Source organism: Colius striatus, chromosome 2, assembly GCF_028858725.1.
Source record: "Colius striatus isolate bColStr4 chromosome 2, bColStr4.1.hap1, whole genome shotgun sequence".
In the NCBI taxonomy this organism is placed as follows: Eukaryota; Metazoa; Chordata; class Aves; order Coliiformes; family Coliidae; genus Colius; species Colius striatus.
The window spans coordinates 92,747,692-92,767,458 of NC_084760.1; the positions used below are offsets into that span (position 1 = coordinate 92,747,692).

A 19,767-nucleotide genomic window follows, 5' to 3' on the forward strand; every position below is an offset into this window, starting at 1 on the left:
CAAATGCCTCCCTCCCCAATCTTAGCACTGCAATTCAGTAATTCAAAACCAAGTTGGCTTATATCAAAAAAGCTTTCTAAATGTCCCTGGATTTAGGAAGAGTTTAACTTCAAGCTTGACATTCATACCTCTCATTCATCTCTAAGATCAAACAACAACAAAAGCATCTGTAATAGCCCTCTGTGGGCACTATCAGTCTCTCCTCAACATTGACAACTTGGTGCAATCTGTCTTTATTGCTCTGAGGTGAGAAACATGTTGATATTCAAGCATAAACCCATGTGCAATAGGCCTCGTCTTAGATTTGAATTTCTTACAATTTAGTTGTCTAAATGTAGTGCATTGTTGGTGGTTATGACCAAGAATGTCTGAATTTGTGTAGAAATTTTCAGTGAAAGTCAGGAGAAACAACAAAGGTCAAACTCTGAGTAGAATAAGGGGAAGAAAGTTTTTGTTTGGACAGTTCGTAGCACTGCCTAGTAATGCTTTACTCCTTGGAAAATCATAGTTTTCTTCCCTTTGATTTTGGACATTACTGGGAGAAAACTGTCATACAGGAAGGTGGCTGGTGCATATTTCCAAAAAGCCAGCATGCCTTTTGATCAGATAGCATGAGACAGTTTCATCAAGAACTGAACTTTTTAACTGGCCTGATAAAAAATGTGAATATGAAACAGTTGTTCAATAATCCTTTTGTAAGAGGTTTAAACATGTGCTATTAATGGGACTACAGTGATATTCTGCATTAACATTATCCTATGAAAACTCTTTGCATTTTAAAGATGTCTTCAGTGGTTTAAGGCTGTTGTATTTTCTTCCAGAAAAAAGACAAATAGAATACAGGAGAAAATCTACTTTTGCTGCATTTAAGTGGACATTCTCCTGTCTTAGCTTTTGCTGCTCTGAGTTTTACATTTTGGTTTTATTTCCTTAGTTGAATACTTTGATCTTGTAAAGATCCTGTTTTGCTTCAGCCAGAGATTCCTTTCAGCAAGACTTGACTCTTCTTTTCTCTTATATTTTCATTAGTGTTTGTGTTACAGCAATGCTTCCAGACTCAGGTAAAGAATAAAGCCTTACTGTGGCAGATGCTACAAAACCCATATGGTAATAAATATGAAGAGTATTTGTTTACACTTACAAGACATGTTCACAACAGGAAAAGAAGGGTTGTACAGCTGAGCTGATGGTAGAAATTTTGTTTTCAGAGAACTACTTAGTGTTCTTGTTAGCAGGCATACTTTGAATCCTTTTGATTGAAGATAAAAATTGGTTTGCTGTTTTTGAGGGTTCTGATTCATCGAGTTAATAATTACACGAGGTCTTTAATCTTTATGGCAGCTGTTCAAATCTAGACCGATCTGGAGAAAGACTCAAGCTCTGTAGTCTCATTGATGACAGTTGTGAATACAATTATCTTGTGTTGTATGCTTAGAGACTTGTGTCTGTACAGAAATACTAATAAACATGGACAATATGGTGAGAGAGATCTCTGTCAGCATCATCCTGAGTATGCACAACACTCCCCTGCTATTACATATGCACACATAGTTAGCTCCTAAGCTGCCTAGAAGAAATTCTAGAGTTTGCATGCAGGCACTGGAATAAAGGACATTGCTTTTTCTAAAACATTGATTAGATCCACAGATTTTGTTGGACGTAAGCTTGCCACACTTTTATGCGTTCTATCAGTGGTGACTTGAACCGTAATCACAACATCATTCATAAAACTAAATTAATCAAAGTTCTCTTTTGCTTGAAGTGACCTGGGACTTTAAGAACATTAGACTCAGAGCATGTGTGAGAGATATAAAACTAGTAAGCGTGTGTTTCAGTACTCAGTACTTGTTTAAAAGATACAGCTAAAATGTTACTGGATGATAAAGCCAACTTTCTGCCAGCCTTCAGGGTGGCTCTGGCAAGATTTGAGGGGTTTTTTTGTATTAGGAATGAGTAACTTTACACTCTAAGGACAGAATTGACAGAATTTGAAGTTAGCTAGTATTAGCACACAATCTTTAGTTTATAGAAGTAATGACTTAGGGATGACTTCTTTCTAGACAATTTGAGTACAGCATCACTTGTTAGTCAAAAGAGACATGAGATAAATTTTGGATATCCTGTTACTGTAAATAGCAGTTGTACTAGTGAAAGGAAGAAGAATGGAGCTCGACAGTGAAAGTGGGTATATGGGAAAAGCAAGTAAAATATTTTTAAATCAAGTGTTGCACACTTTCCTAGCTCTTTGGGTTAATTATTTTCTACAACTTGCCTAAAAAAGGAAGGAGTTAACGTATTGACAGTGATTCACACTTGGTGGGGATATTGTTTGCATCTGGAAACAAGAGAGACAAAGTAATTTTTCCTGAAACTTGCAAGAAATAAAACTTACACTTTCAGAGGGTTTGTTGCTGAGCTACTTTTGCACTCGGTCCACTACAGATCATCTACTACAGTCCACTGAAGTCCACTACAGATCATCTAAAAGTTTCTCTTCTATACACTTTTATTTTATTGTAAATATATTGGGTGCATATTTACTAGAAAGGTATTACTGTTGGAATAAAATTACTGAACATAACCTTTTTTTTTTCATTTCCTTGTACACAGTACCATATCTGGAAGGAAAGTCCTTAAAATAGGACTTAAGAACTTAGAGAAAGAGTATTATTTCTGGCAGGCAATTCATTCACTACCAGTGCTCATTTATTATGTGCATTGTGCCAGCACTATTTTTAGTCAAATTTACAAGTTCCTGAATTCAGCACTTTAGAAAAGTTAGAACATAACAATTGTTATTTTTAGCAATCATTACCTAAGGATGTCTGTGTGCTTACCTAAGGATAATGAAAAGATGTATCCTGCTGTGCCAGCACAGGTGTTCAATGCAGTGGTAGCTCATAAAGGGAAAAAGTTATGAAACCATTGCAAGAGTGAAGGGTTCAAACTTGTGACTCAGTCACAGTTTGGTCCTTACCCCAATTTTACTCCAGGGAGGAAGTAAGGTTTGCCAGTGCAATGCCTGGTAGAAGATGGAATATCCTTTGAAAAGAGATACATATGGTCATTCAGAATATTATTACTCATGAAAATGTTTACGTATAAAACTATTTCAGGTTAACTGTCTGTGTGTTGTTGTTAATCTTATCTGTTAAGTGTTGCTTCAATAATTAAAGTGGCAAACAAAGTATCAGCCTATAACAGATGACCTCTTTCTTTATAACTCCACTTCTTTCAGTATTGTTCTGGAGGATATGAAAACATATCTACTAACAATATCAGGACATCACCAGTAGTAGTAGAATAAGACTGGAGATGCAGCCGAAGTGTACATGAGTAACTGTTGCCTGTAATGTACTCCTGAGAGCAGTGTACTTCTCAGCTGCTTGGGATAATGTAATTTATGCATTTTTTCCTCAGAGATGAAGATATTGGCAAAATTTGACTTGCTAATGGACTGTATTTGCTTTAATTTGGAATGCAATAAAGTAAATATTTGCATTTTAATAAAGGTAAAGAAGTTGAGGTTAAATTGAATGTCACAGTTACGTGTAGCATAATGCTCATTGTGGATTTAAGTTGGGATCAGACCCTATAAAGCCACTATACAATTACAAAAAGCAATATAATACCTAAAAATAGAATGCAATAATTTTACATGATACCTGTCATATGGATGAAAATTGTTTCTGCTGGGAGTTGTGTCCTACCTTGCATTTAGATGCTGATGTTTTCAGTAAAGCTGTTAGAATAGCAACGGAGGGATTGTCTTTACCGTGTCAGCACTGTACCAGTTCTACTTCCTTAGACTGACAGTCTTTACATGTCAGATATGGAAACAGCCCTTTAGTGAACACTTAGTTTTCAGCATTTATGAAACTGTCAGTCTTAGGCAGACCCCTGGGAGAAAGCCTGAGGGCCCTTCCTGTGCAGTGCCGATGGCTGAACTCCATTTTAACGATCACTGCGATTTCTGCATTCATAGAGCTGGCTGTGAAATGAGGGGCTGGTTTTCTAGATCCTAATGAACAGCTGTGGTACTAATTGTCATTCTCCCCAGTTTTGGATGAGCAGATGAAGGAAACATGAGCTCTTGGAATAACCCAGCTGCAGGCTGTCCTGGCTGGTTGTGTCTGAAACTCAATAGAGAGGTAGGGCAAGAAAATGTTTGTTACTCTGATTCATGTCAGTATTGTGAAAATTAGAGAAGTTCACGCTCCAGGGTTGCTAACCCAGCTTCCTTTACTGGTTCTGAATTAAGGTTAAAAAAAGAAAGGTTATGAAGATGCCTCCTGGTCCCTGCTGTGTAGAAGAGAATAGTTCATAGAGGAGGTAGACTTGTAAGATCACAGTGCCTCTTCCTTAGTGATGTGCCTTCCAAGGACAGGACACTTTCTGAAGTATATCAGGTGTGCTCTGCAATGGAGAAGTCTTTTTAAAAGTCTGTTCCATAGCTTCTTTACATGTTGGCTATTATGACCTCTCATAAGACTCTGCAGCACAGAAGTATTTATATTCTTCATGAATGTCCCATAAAATCCCCATCTTCCTCTGTCATTCTTGTTATTATTTGTATTATGACAAAGCTTAACTATTTTAGTCATAAACTAACTCCAGTGGGATCTGTAGATTTTGAATCTAATTACCACCGTGCTGCAGAAGACAAAAATGAGGCAATGAGAAGTTCAAACAATAGATCCAAATATAGATTTATATACTAAATGTAGACTGTTTAGTAGCTGAGATGGAAAGAGGATCTAAAAATCCTGTGTTTTAATATTAGATCTGGTGCTGTGTTATGTATGGATGGATATGGTGTGCTTTGTGAGAATGATAATTAGGTTCTTTGTGTTATTCATTTCATTGTCTAATATTTGTGCTGTGGGGTGACCTATGTTCACATCCACTTAATACTGTTTAAGGAAATTCTAAAAATGTGTTAGAAAAATGAAGTTACCATTACAAAGCATCAGTCTTATACTGCTTTGCTTCATTGTGATCCAGAAAGGTAGAGGAGTGGAAACACAGATGTTATATCCATTCTTTTATTTGTGCTCTACATTTGGTTTGTAGCATTGAGTGTTGCATGTGTGCACCATTGCCCTCTCACAGAAAATATCTAAAGCTGTAGTTGTGAACTTAGTAGGTTCAACTGTGGATTGTCTTTTTTGTCATCTGGAATCCATTCTCCAGGCATTGTGTTTTCATCTAGCTGTATACATCTACATAGCAACGTACTAAATACTTCAAGATGTTTCCATAACATGAATTTGATTTCTTAAAATGCTTTGGTTATAGGTTTGTATTATAACGATTTTAACTATGCAACTGAATTTTTAAGTGATTGCTATAAGCAACAAAAGAATAGGGCTTGCAGAGACACAAGCAAGTGTGGATTTTAACAGGAGAACTGAAAGAAGTTGAACCTGAAAATTTGGAAAGAAAACCTTAGTGTATTTACTGTGACAGCATTGTATTTGGCTCTAGGGCAGCCTTTCAGGGAAGATTTTGGAAGTCAAGTAACTCAAATAATCTAAAGTAGATTAGAATGATACACTAGAAAATCTAAGTGAGAAGCCTTGCCGTATTTCAGCACTAAATTTGATGCATTTCCTGTGTCCAGCCAATGCAAGCAGTAAGTTTAAAAGCTCTTGCAAATGGTAAGATGTATGGTCTCTGTATTTAAATGATACACAGTTGACTCTACCTCTTTGGTTTGTGCAACAGCAGGAGTGAACAGATATGATTTTATTTCAGTGTATGTACGTTCCACATACAGAGGCTTGGATAATGCACAAACTATTGCTCTTTTTCTGTGTGTTTCTGCTTTCTTTTTTTCACGTGCTTACCCTACACTACTGACTTCTGTGGTCTGTGTTAAATCAGGAGAATTTCAGGGTCATTAGATAACCATCTCCTTTTGGTCTCACAATGTCTAATTCAGCAGCTGATACCCCCCAGTAACCCAAATTTGCTCTGGCAGGCTCTGTTAAGTTGGGCTTTAAAATGTAATTAAATTGTGTTCTGAAAATCTTGGGTACATCTCGATCCCTTCTTCCCCTGCTACCCATGAGGACCAATTCTACACATTGGCTTTAGCAAGGGATATGGTGGGGAAAAAAAAGCAAAATGAGCACCAAAATGACCAGCTACTGCCATCCTTTAGTGGAAGTAGGTACAGTAGCATTAATCACTGCAATAAAGCAGCATGCACCTAGATGAGGTCTGCTTTGGATCTCAGGAGTGATTTCATGCATGCATGGTGCTCTTAGTTTCTTGGTGCTGGAAAAGGTCTTGTGTGTTTGTAAAGTGAACAGCTTGTTTTCACTTGGGTGGTCACCAGAGCTCTTAATGTTACATGAAGGAGATTCAACCTCTACTTCTCTTGATTTTTTTTTCCTGACATCTATAGGAAGAGAAGGCAGGCATTAAGAAGGAAGTTGTCTCAGCCTCTAACAGTGTAATGAAGACTCAGAAACCCTGGGAAGGGTAGAGTGTCTAATGGCTGGCAGTTTCTGGGTACAGTGTAAAATCTGTGATTACTGTATGGAGACTGGCATGTACAGATGGAGACCAGTGTAGACTTGGAGTCTTTAGGGGGAAGAAACAACAATTCTGTGAGAACTGCTGTTACTGTGTAGCACTCAGGAGTATTGGTCCTAAGCAAAGTGCTGGAAAGAAACATAAAGTCTTGACATTTCAGTGGCTTAACAGTGGCTGGGAAAACAGTTTGTTTCACTTGTTGCAGTTGATTTAGCTAAGCTTAAGAATTTAATAGCACTAATGAAGGGAGATTACTATTCCTCCTATAATATCTTCCCAATTTTGGTTTCTGTGAGGTATTTTAATTGCCCATTCACGGGCAAGATGAACTGTAAGAGTCACTACATACACAAATTATATAAAGTTCTGTAAGGCAAAATGATATTTGAGAAGGAGGTATCCATATGTAGTAAACAGAATAAGGAGAAAAATACCGACAAAAAATGATTATTTATCTTTTGTATAACAGAATATATTTAGAAAATAGGAAACTGAATAAAACTATTTAAGTCTGAGCTTCCTAAGAGACATGCATCTGCAGTTGTAGTCTACAGAGTTCTTCGTATTCCTATAAACACAAAGAAGCTGCTGAGGGGAGCTGTTTTTCCCATGCTTTAGTTCAGCAAAACCTAGATATCTATACACAGCTAAGCCTGCCTGATTTCCTTTGGAATTAGAAGGGAAGAATGTATCTATATGTGCACGTATGTGTGTACTTCTTTGATGTGGATGTACTGAATATGTATGGTGACGTTGAAATGATATGATATCTACCTAAGATTTTACAGTTTAAATGCAAATGATGGATTATGAATAAGGATTTTTTAATATCTACTGATACAGATATTTACTTAACTATACAAATCAGAGCAAAACTTAAAATGTGTAGTAGTGTATTTCCCTTGCTTATGTTATAGCAAAAGGTGTTTCTGGTTAGCTGCATTTTGCCCTAGAAGCTGACTTCCTTTTCAGGCTTTCCCGTGGTTTTCCATGGGTAAATGTCAGACAGCAGAGTTTCTGGTGATTAAAATTGTAATGCCATTCATTAGCTTGGGACTCAAAGTGACCAAGTTGCAGACCTTAAGAATTGTTCTGAATTGCCAGTTTCTCCTTCAACTCTGTGTTCCATAACCATCTCGAGACTTCAGCTCTGTCCAAAAGCAGAGGTCATTATCTGAATCAGGGTGTTCTGGGTTCAAAACAGAGGTATCCTGTTTATATCCTAACATGCTTACCATCTGTCAGCTTCGCATGCTATCCCAGGAATGAATTAAAGATGTTGGTTTAATTCCTATTACACAGCTGTCTGTATCACAGAAGTTACTATTGCAATTGACTACCCCAGCAGGAACAAGGATTGACTGTTGTTTGTTTGTCAGCCAGCTTTCTTCTCTCCAGGACATGGATCCCGTGTTTGCTAAAGTTTATTGAAACTTTCCATTGGTTTCAGAAGACATTGTGTCAAACAGCAGGATGATTCTTCCAGCCAGGAGTTGAAGCAGTATTAAGTTAATTTATTCAGTTTACTCCTCCTCACAAGCCTTGCTGTTAGAGCCTTTCTACGCTCTATGCTTTCAATTCTCTCTCCTCCTTTTAGATTTGGTCTCTTTGGTAAATTGCTTGAATGTAAACTGTAATTGGCTTTGCAAGCTGGGCTTTGTTTGTTTCTTTGCTTGAATTCTCTTCAGAAGCTATGATCAGCACTGATCCTTTATTTATTTATGTCCACAGGAAAATATCACTTGAAGAAAAGGGTAAAGAGATAGAAGTGACCTATTTGTTGTTCCATCAAAACCTTAGGTAGATTTCATTTACGTCAGAATATGCGAATGAAAAGTGAGCCTATTTCAGAGTCCACTGCTTGCTTTGTTTTCTTTACAGCTTCACAATGGATTTTTAGATTTGTTTTGGATTTTTAAGCTCTGCATAAATTCTCTCCATGGCTTTCCTTCCCTGCTATTGCCAGCCTGCCCACTGATCAGGGACCAGGGTTGTATTCTTGCTAAGTTTGTGGATTTGGTTGAAATCTGAAACCAAATATATGATAATGAACATAATATGCTCCTAAGTGGTGTGATGTTTAGTGGGTAGATGTACATCAGGAAGACCTTTCTTGTCTGCAATTTGTGATGAAAATGAATCATTCTGTGGGGAAAGGTTGTAGTCATGTTGTAAATCGCATTCTCAAAATGAAAAAAAAAATCCAGCAGTGATAAATAACTACCATCTGGAATCTGAACTATTTAATTGTATTATGATTTGTCATCCTCATAAGATAAGCTTTGGAAAAAAATTAAGTTGAAAGTGTAGGCACAAAGATATCCAAATGTGTTAACTAGTCCAAGTAGTGAAGTTAAATGAAAGTAAAAAAACATGTTCCATATGATGTGGCAAGACTCCTAGAGCCAAGGTGGAGTTCACTGGAGCACAGCTGTATGGGAGTAGGTAGGCATTGTTTTAAAAACAGGGTTCACTTTAATTATTAGACAAGTGAAAATGAATTTACATCCCAAAAAAAGCCCCTCAGATGCTTTTTGTGATTTAACTTTGGTTAATGTAGCTCCCAGATGCAGCAAGGGATACAGATGAACTGTGTATGGGGTTGTCAAGCTTTGAGAAATGTGTACTACTGGAAATTAATCTGTTCTACGACTTGAAGAAGACAAATAGAGATTTCTGAGAAAAGGGATTGGAAGAAACAAGAGTAGAAAGAAAGCCAGCTAAGAAATGGGAAAACTGGGAAAAAAGCAAAATGCCTTTAGAAGTTAGAAGTAAGTACTCTGAATCAACATCACATAAATTTCTGCTTCTGCCAGCTGCCCACTCACTTTCTCTTTTAATAGAAAGACTCATCTTGGGTCTGAAACAAGGAGCGTGGGGAACCACGGATTTACTAAGGAAACCAGTTTCCTGTCTTAGTGGTTTTAGCTTGCAACACTAACTTAGTAATGGATTTGATCTCTTTAGGATGTATATAACTTACTAAAATAGTAGAAGCAGCCTTTTATTTTTCCAAGGTCACTCCTCTGATCTAGAGGAGAAGCTTCAGTAATAGCTTATTATTTCCTTTCTGATTGCATCAGTAACGAATCAGTTCTTTAAGATTTTTTTCATCTAGGTTCATAATGCTTCTGTGAGGGACACAATAATATAATCTACATTTTCTAGACAGAAATCTGGAGCACCAGCTAAGACAATAATTTGTCCTATGCCTCTCAACAAGACTCTAGAGTATAGTCATGGTTAGCATCTGAACAAACCTATAATTGTTTCTTTTGGTCATCATTCATAGCCAAGGCATCTGTCAACTGAGGTATGTTTTCGAACAGACACAGACACACAGGAGACTTTCACAGATGGTTTGTTTTCTGAAAATTTGCTTAGGTGACTAAAGTCCATGCTTTACTCACATGTGTTATTTCTATTCCTTTCTTTTTTTAGCTGGTGTTACCGGAGTACTCTATCCATAGTCTTTTCTGCATAATGTTTTTGTGTGCTCAAGAGTGGCTCACACTGGGGTTAAACGTTCCTTTGCTTTTTTATCACTTCTGGAGGTAAGCCCATCTTTTATATGCTGAGTGCTTGCTAGCCTTATTTGCCAACTCAACACAGATGCAGACTGTACAAACTATGAAGTGCAGAGACAGGAGTATGGCTGAGTGTCTTTTGCCTAGAAGCTTGTGCCTGTAAGCAACTGAAAGTTGTATTTCCAGAGAAAATGTAAATATTTTTCATAAACATTTAGGAAGGTTAAACAAAACACATAATAATATAAATATGGCTTTCAATGACTAACTTCAGTAAATATTCCAAAGGTTGTAAGAATGCACTCACCACATCTGAATGAAAACTTGGAAAGTAAATATACTGGGATCTGAATGTGGAACTTGATGAAGCTCTAAATACTTCATAGATAGGGAGCTGTAAGGTAGTTCATATCTCAAAGATCTTGATCCTATTTATTCAGCCCTCGTAAGGGAACCTTTTCGTTATAGTTGTGAAATAGACACTGGGTACATTGACAGAATATTGCTGCTCATCATTTTCAGCAGCTTTATGATTTGGGGGTTTTTTGGCAGTATAAAACAACTTCTTTCTATGCAGTAGAGAATCTCTGTTCTGCAAGACAAGTCTCTCTAATCTTAGCAACTCTCAGAGTACGGGTTGCAGTAGATGAAGAGATGTTGTCTGCACCCCGCCCACATGAAAAACTAGGGAGTGTTTCTGCTCTGGATCTCTGCTATGCCTTGATATTCACAGAAGGGCTTTAAGAGTTGATCACCTAAGACCTGCTGTTGAGCAGCTTTTAATGTTTTCTGGACAGGCAGTGAAGCTGCTGCATCTTCCTCTGCATTTTAGTGGAAGCTCAGCCTTCTGTTGCCTCTGAAGTTGACAGAGAGACATCGGTTTTTATGCTTGTCAGTCAGAAGTCTTTACTATTTTTTCATTTCCACAATGTTTGTAAAAGCACAGATGATTTTTGTCTGTTAAGATCTCTTTGTGTTACAAAGATACATATGGTAGCAGACATTCCTGTTGTGAAGTAGCTTGAAGAATAATTCTGTAAGGAAGGCAAAACTCTTCTCTCAACCAGGAACTAAAAGGTAGTAGCTTTCTTACTTTTTTTTTTTTCCTGCAAAAACTTGATAGTAATGCAGAGTCATGTGATAAAGTGTATTATTCAGAAGTTAGAATGCCAGTGTAGTCCTCAGAAAACCAAATGAATTAAAGCTACAAGTGTTTTTCTACCTATTGGTTGCATATAGAAAAAAATACATGCTTTATGGTGCTGTTTCACTAAGATTTAACAATCAACGTGTGACAACAATATTGGTTTTAAAAAGTTTTAAAAAACAATTTAAAAACCAGTCTATTTTATATCCAAGGTGAAAAAGGTGCAGCTCTAAATCATTACATCAGCCTTTGGAGAGAACTTTTGATTGTCTTTACTTCCATTATTCTCCATATGCTTTGTTATAGTTACTCCATAATTTTTGCTGGCTTAACCACAGACAGGTTTGGGTTTATTTTTCTGCACAGAACCATGAGAAGATGTTCTGTAATATCTTAATCTCAATGAAGCTAATTAAACAAGGTTTCGGTTATGGTCTCTGTAACCAGTTTGCAATGTTATTAGAGATTGTAAGTGGCTGTGACTAATATTGGAAGGGAAGAAGACAAAGTTACTATAAGAACATTTAGTTTCAAAGTTTATGCTGGTCACTTGTTTGCAGGTTTTATATCTACCTGTCTCTATCTATCTGTAAGTAATCCTGTCAGTCTTCAGTGTTTACATTATTATTTCAAATCAACAGAAATAACAGTATTTCGTCTGATTCATGCTTTTTGTAAAGCAGTTCATTAACTTTGAGGACTTCTTTTTTGGTTTGCTTTTGCTTTTTACTGTGAAGTAACAGACAAAAGCTCCTTTGCCAAAGATGTTCTTCTGTCAAGGTTTTCTCAAATATCCAGTCATTGCTGAGGATAATTAGAAATTTCTCCTACGTAAGAAGAAAAGCATTTTCCATTTTAAATTATTTGGATGATAAATTTTTGAGCAGTGCTACATGTAGAAAACATTAGTCAGACAGTGCTTATATTAATCCATATTGACCATTTCCTTTCCAGAGTTGGAGAAACAGAGCTATCTACTGGTTGAGACTGTCACTCGTTACTACGTCTCAAATGAGTTTTGTAGATGCAGTTAAAGCCCAGTAGTCCGTCCTTCATGTTGTGATCACAGCTGCCATATATTGTCACTCATAGTATGTAAGTTATTAGTAAGCCAAGAATAAGAAGGAGGAATATTTCAGTCTAAAGAATGGAACACAGAAAGTCTATGTTCATGAACTGCTTCATCTATAAGAACAATCTGCTTTAGACTAGTATCCTCGTTTTAACAACTTCTAGAAGAAAATGCTTAAAGAAGAGAGGAAAATTCGTCCTATTTCATGGAAGATGATAGTCTTCAGAGATGATGATCTAGAGGGTGTATATCTGCACATGGTGAATACAGAATGTTACAGAGTTATTCCAGATGTCTTCTGTTTTTTCAGGTATTTTCGTTGCCCAGCAGATAGTTCAGAGCTAGCATATGATCCACCTGCAGTCATGAATGCAGATACGTTGAGTTACTGTCAAAAAGAGGCTTGGTGTAAGCTAGCTTTCTATCTCCTTTCCTTCTTCTACTATCTGTACTGGTAAGTCTGGTCATTTCACTAAGGAAATAGTAGCTGCTTTTCATTTGACATTTGAAATGGGAACTGGAACCAACTGGCCCATTTCCTAATCTTGTAAAACTTGCACAGTCTTTTAGGATGAGTGAAATGGCAAATGGTACGATAATGACATTGCATCTAATAAGAATAATCAAGTCCTTATGATTCAAGGGAATCCTAAGAAAAATACTACATCTGCTGGTATAGTATTGCTCAAGGTGGTAGATAAATGAGTAGGCAGACAGTGGGTAGGACCATGGGGTGCACCATGCCTATAGTCATTCCTACAGTCTCTCTTTCATGACAGGGTAAGCCTGTGCAGTGGTTCAAGCTGCTAGTTGAAATACATTCTTGAAGATGTGCACCTTGGTTGTGTGTTGTCCTGCCCCTTTCAGCTATCAGATGTCTTTAGTGCACAGTCACCACTGCCCAGTGCAAGACTTTGGTTGTAGCAGAATCCCTGTGCCTTTAGTCACCCCTGTAATCACGCCATAAAACTACTTGACAACAAAGGTTAATACACTTTAAATGGGGGTATTGTCTTGCGATGTCTTTCTTCCACTCCTTCTTCCATAACTTATTTGTGTAGAGTGCCTCTTGAAGCTAGTCTTGCATGCAGTAATCCCTCTGTAAGGAAAATTTATACACTAGGGGAAGAAGATAAATGTTTTTTCTCCTTTGACTACTGGTCCATTACATATTTTGTTGTTCCCCTTGTCTTGAGGAGTCATTGCTGCAGGTTGCTGTTTCTCAGTTTTCTGTTTATGTGTGCATGTGTATATGCCTTTATCTCCTTCTTATGAGAGAGAGAAAGTAAGTAAAAGGGCCCAGACTCAGAGAAGCTACTAAGTGCTTAACACACTAAGATGGATGGGGCAAGAGAATATGAGCAGGAGTTTAGCACCCAGTGGCTTTGTGGGTTTTGCCTGCTGGACCTCTTCACAGGACTGAGAATGGAAAGCGTGGCAGATACGCTAGGTGTGCTCTGTTGGTAGTGCAAGGAGAGAGGGCAAGGCATGGATGAACAGAACTACATTTTTGTGTTAGGTGACTGACTGGATCTTTTAGCAATGTAGTGTGGTCTAGCATTTCTGCTGGGACACTACTGTTGTGCAGCTTTCTCTGAGCCTTGCTTCCTTCATCCTAAAGTGTGGCTATAATCCAAAATCCACTTCCTGGTGCTAGAATGAAATAGTATTAATTACATTCCATTTTCCTGTGCTTTTCTGGGTATTGTCAGAATTAGAACTGCAATAAAATGGAGCTGTGACAATATACTGCCACTTCTGTGCTTTTCAGAGTTGCATTTAATATGTATGGATTCCCTCCAGCTGGTGTCTGTATTTTATATTTCTACTACTGCGTGGAATTTTTTCCAAAGGAAACAAAACGATGCAGTTTCATGGGAAACCTTGCCTACCCTGCGGAGAGTTGCTGGTTGAAGTTTTAAAGATCAAACACATGAAAGCAAAATGGTTTTGTTTCTTCACTGTTCAAATTAAGACATCAGACTGCACTTCAATAAGCTCAAACACAGCTTGTGGTACAGTATGATGTCGATAATGAATTTGTAATTTCTTGAGTGCTTTTTGATACCCATCTTAAATATGCCATAATTAAGATGCTTTAGAGAGACAGAAAGAATGGAAAGGAAAGCACAGGCCATTACAGTCAGACCTGAGGATCAGACAGTAAATTCAGGTTATAAAATCAAAGTGCTCAGTGTGCTTCAAAAGGATACTTTCTTATTGTGTCTTTCTTTTACATTCAGCATGATCTACACTTTGGTGAGCTCTTAAGTTAAAGATCATCATTAAAGACTGAAAACAACAAAGGCTGGAGATGGAAGGACAAGTGAGTCAAGTGATACATGTTTAAGAAAGAAAAAAAGCAAAGAGAAAAACTTTGAACACAAGAAGTAAATAGACTACGTAAAAGAGAGACCCACCAGGAAGCAGAATCCTATGAGAGAATGACTGAGTTAACTATGTTTAACTACTGTTTTTCAATGTGTTGCAGTAAATGATTTTCAAAACCAAAATAAAACAAAAAGTAATGCAACAAGGTGGGCCAAATTACACAGCAATTCACTTCTCCAGGGATAATGCTGCTTGGTTTAGTGGATTCATTATAAACTATAGTCCCTACTGTCTTCCAGGGAACAAAATTTCCTTTCCTAATGACTGTTCTGGACTGAGGAAGCAGAGGGCAAGATCATCTTACATACAAAGAACAGCTATACAACACATCCTGAAAATGAGCACCATCTGGAGTTCGGATCAGATATGTGACTGTTCTGCAGGAATGTTCACATGACACTAGTGAAACAGGGATGTTGGACCTTGTGGAATTGCTTCAGTGGTGTTTTTTCCAACCATAACAACGATAACAAATGAATTTGCGGTTTCAGTGTTCTATTTTCTAATGATATGCTATTCCTTGTAGGTGAAAATACAGTATATTTCTGTACCTCATTTGTGGTGCACCAGTAACATACAGTGATATGTATAAATGCATTGGCTTTGACCTAATCATGCCAAGTACATATCAGAATGATGTTCCTCTGACTGAAAAAAAAAACCCAACCCAAAGGTAAAAGATAAATATATTAAGGAGAATTGTAACATAGCTATTATGTTCATCACAATGATAGATAACAAGATACTGGACCAACTAATTTGTGTCTGTAATTCTGTTTTGCAGCATTGTTTTTGCTGTCAAATTTAAGCTGAAATGTGTTTTTTGTCTTGTATGAGGTTTATATTGAAAGATGGGGGGCGTTGTAATTTAGAGGTTTTAAAAATTTTGTCATATAGTTATTTAAATTCATATATATGGACTGTAGATCTTTGTATATATGTATGTAGAAATATGCATCTACATAAATACTCATTATTTATATTTTAGGTTAATCTACTTGACAGGTCGAAGGCATCAAATGTGCAATACTGCTGCTTAATATATTTCAGCGCTGAAGATAGTGAACCAGGGCCGGTTCCCTCAAAGTCACTAAGGTATTTCATTGCAGCCATTGGTGCTCTGGGTAGTAGGCAAGCCTGTAAGTTCAAGACTAACAACAGTGCATACAGAGAGACCACTTGGATCTTGCATTGTGAGTGAGTTTATAAGGTATGTTGCTACCAGAGATGCTGCAGGGAACAGCACAGAGAAGCCGGTCTGTACCCCAGCTTGATTACAGCTGATCTTGTTAGCACTAGCTTATTGTTGACCCTGCCGAATTTGCTCGTGCTTTTGAAAGCCAATGGATTGTTCTGTGCCAAACTCTGAGGACATTTTACTCTGGACTTCAGCAAGGGAGATACAGTCTTGCATTCAGCACTGGCTCTGTGCTAACATACCCCATTTTAGAGCATGATGCAGAAGCAATGACTGAATGGAGTCATCTGATGTCTGGCAAGGTCCAAACTGAGCTGGAGGTACTGCATGTGTACAGTGCCAAGACTTTCTCTGGTTTGATCTGGCTATGTTAACAAAATTAAATCCTGTTAGCCTGCAAAGCACAGTTGCTGCATGCAAACTATCTGCCCCTGGACCATGCCAAATGCCAAATCGTGGCTGGGCATTGCTTGGAAAAATACTAGCTGGGCTGCACAAAAATTGTACCAGGGATCATTCTTACAATGCTTAGATGATAAAGTTCTCCCATGTTCTTTAATTTACAAGTACAAATACAGCCACTACATCGTACTGAATGTGGTTTAAGTTCTTACAACATAATATTCCCAGTTCTGGAAGCACACAACAGGGCTGCCAAATCAGGTTACTTCTTGGGAAGCTAATTTGGGCTCTGATGATTCATCAGTTCGGATTGCACACACTACAGAAGTGGCTAAACTGCTCTTGAAAACATACTGACCCTGCAAGCAGTATAGATGTATTTGTTTGGAGTGTGCTTGAGCTAAGGTACTTGGCTGAGTCATTTCAGAGCTAACTGATAAAGCTCTGCTGTCATGATATCGTTAATGTACAACCCATAAAAAGATGATTGGCTGTAAATGAATTACAGAAGTATAGGAATTAGGTCCATGAGAACAAATCACAGTGAATAACTTCTAGTTATCTTGCTACCTCATAAAACTTAAAGCTCTGAGCAGGTGACTGTATCTTTCCGTGCATCTGCCAGGATGCAGTGGAGGTAGAGGGAATAATTCAGGTTTCCTATAGTCCAGGTGTGTGCTTTAAAGTCAATTTCATCAAAAGGCCTGGATTTTTTTTATGAGACTGGATGGATGAAGGCATGAGCATGTCTTGCCTGAGAAGACACAATTTTAAAATCCTGAGATTTAGGCGTGTGTTAGACTGCTAGCAGGTCATTTGCTTGCCTATAGGGCTCAGTAAAAACTGTGACTTTTTGTAACTGGCATTGGCATCTAATTTTAGACTCTGCACAAGAGGCATTTACATGTGTAGGTTTTCTAGATGTAGCTTCAGGTGACTTCAAGGACATAATGCTTGAATGGACATGCTGGGTCATTTACAACAGGTTCTGTATTTCAGGCAACTCCATCAGTATACTTATCAAACTCCACTTGAAAGCAGAACAATTGGTTTGATCCCACTACTGCTATGAGCAAGCATTTCCAGGATTTCACTGCTCTGGTACTAGAAAGTGTTTCTGCATTTCCAGAGTAAGTTTATTCTTGGATAATTTATTCCGCTTGCTTTTGAGTCAACATTAGCCTAAATACACCTTCTCTCATGCCGCTTAAGACTCTAATATATAGACAGCACAGTACCTTTCAGCCTGTATTCTAAGAGTGAGATGTCTCTTCTCCCATCCTCACACAGAAAACCTTTCCATTCTCCATGTCTTCTTCAAAGGATTTCTCTGTTATCTTTCCGTTCAAATTAACCTTTCTTAAGAGTGGATGATCACAGCTGTTCAGAGTATTCTGGAGAGTATCTAACCAATCCTTATTATGAATGAACAATGAATTCTAGCATTATTAGTTCTTCCAGTAATCCTTACTCATAAAAGTAACCTCACTGCTCTCAGTAGCTTTTTTTTTTCTCTTCAATCAAAATCTGAATTTAAAGTCAATGGGAAAATTGTTTAATATGAGGATGCTTTCCTTTTCACTGAATTTAATGAAGCTCCTCCTGAGCAGAAATAAGTTATGAAACTGGCCAAGGCATTAATTGGAAGAAGTTTAATGTAAGGCAGGTATCTCCAACCCAAGAGTAATGAGACCTTCTAAAGATGTCTAGTAGTATCAAGAAGCTGCTAGTGCAGTGGACCTCGCAGGCAGCGGAGTAAGGTGCAGTCCTCAGCATGTTCATTGCTCTGTATTGTTACTCAGATGGGTTGCAGTATCTTACTGGGTTACTCCAACAGACTGTCACCACATAGCTATAGTCCAATGCTAAACCATTACATGGTGGTGCTGCTGTAGTGGCAGATAGACTTCAATACCTTATTCATACCCATGTTTAAATTAAAATTTTCTTACAATGACAGAATTGTTTCCTGGGATTTGTCAAAGGTACCAAAAAACAGTATGTTTTTTCTCAGAAGTCAAATAGCTGTGTTAGGTAGTTGGAAGTGTATGATTTCTGTAAAATGTCCATGAATTTATCCTGTGTTCTTCTGTGTTGTGGCTGTGTGCTCTGTCCTCTGAACAGTTGTACTTGTGTACAATGGATGTTCTCAAGATCAGATTTGATATTTTCTCTGTTAGATGTGCCAGCCATATGATAAGAGACACAAATACAGGAAGCAAGAATTAAGGATAGAAGATACCTGTTGCCCTTTTAATCCCTGGCCACGTACCTGGCTAAAGACAAGCTAAGCATGCTTTAACCAAAGCAAGGGAAGTAAAGAACTGCATAGCTGTCGATGAAAAACAGATAAAATGCAATGCTCTTTGTTCATAAGGCAGTCTCTTCTCCAGTTTGCGCTTTTGAAGGGAGAAATGGTCTGTACTATCCTTTTTTTTCTCTAGTTCCACCTTGTTGGGTGGTAGAGGCTAGAGATTTTGTCTCCAAGCCTTCTTCCTTCCTATCTTTTTTTCATGGAAGGGTAAATGTCGTGAATTAGGAGCAGCAGTTTTCTTCTCTTACATGCTTCGGTGATACAGACAGATCCCACAAAAGTCATAAGAGAACATATGTTCTCCTATTTCTCCTTTGACAGGTGTGCAATGAGCACACGCTTACGTGAGTATTCATTTTCCTCATTTGCACCATCTGTAAAGTGGGACTGATGATACCTAGCTTGTGGAATCTTTCCATACATATAAAATGCTTTAATTTTATTTTTTAAATAAAATAACTGTTGAATCTGCTTAAAGGAAAAAAGTAGGAAATGGGAAAAAAAATGAGAAGATGAGACCTGAATAAGCTGCTTGCCAAAAAGGATAGCAGCACAGTGTGCTGGCCTGTAGCTGCCTATTCCTGGAAGGGTTGAAAAGACAGCCGTGTTGGCAAGGTGTTGTGCTGTGGTTCTGCCCATCCTATTTATAGTCAGGTAATTGCAGCGATGCTGAATAAAATTCTTGCTGCTATGACTATTTCAGTTTCAAATACAGCAAATCAATGCTGATAGCAGAATGCTTCGCCTACAAATAATTAACGGCACTTAAGCTGTCAGAAATGTTTTTTCCATCTGTTTCCTTGAGCCATACTCATCTTTTTGCACTAAGCCACTGAAAGTGGAAGGAAAAGTTTTTCAACCTACACCTTCTTACAGAAACTGCACTGAGATTGTTAATGATCTGACACTGCTGTTGGGGTCATAATTACTCATACAGTAGTATGGGTATTAACAGTCTACTGCTCTTCCTTTCTTCATTCTGTCTCCACGTAGATTTTTTTTATAGAAAAAATTTTACAGGGTGTGCTCCTTTATCTGTAGTGCCCAGTGATAAGACAAAGGGTAACAGGTGCAAGCTGAACTCAGGAAGTTAGACTTGAACGTGAGGAGCCCTGTCAGCGGCTGCCGAGGGAGGTTACTGAGTCTCCTTCTCTGGTCAAAACCCACTTGGAC

General features: G+C 37.9%; 1 protein-coding gene across 2 annotated transcripts in view; it reads left to right on the forward strand.

The window, feature by feature from the left end:
• CNIH3 (cornichon family AMPA receptor auxiliary protein 3) overlaps positions 1-14,560 on the forward strand; it is a 50,029-nt gene extending 35,469 nt beyond the window's left edge. For both annotated transcript variants that reach the window (XM_061990371.1, XM_061990372.1), the window contains 3 exons: positions 9,985-10,097; positions 12,600-12,743; positions 14,533-14,560. In XM_061990371.1, the coding sequence (XP_061846355.1) occupies positions 9,985-10,097; positions 12,600-12,743; positions 14,533-14,560 (285 nt within the window). The remainder of the gene's footprint in view (positions 1-9,984; positions 10,098-12,599; positions 12,744-14,532) is intronic.
• The last annotated feature ends 5,207 nt before the right edge of the window (positions 14,561-19,767 follow it).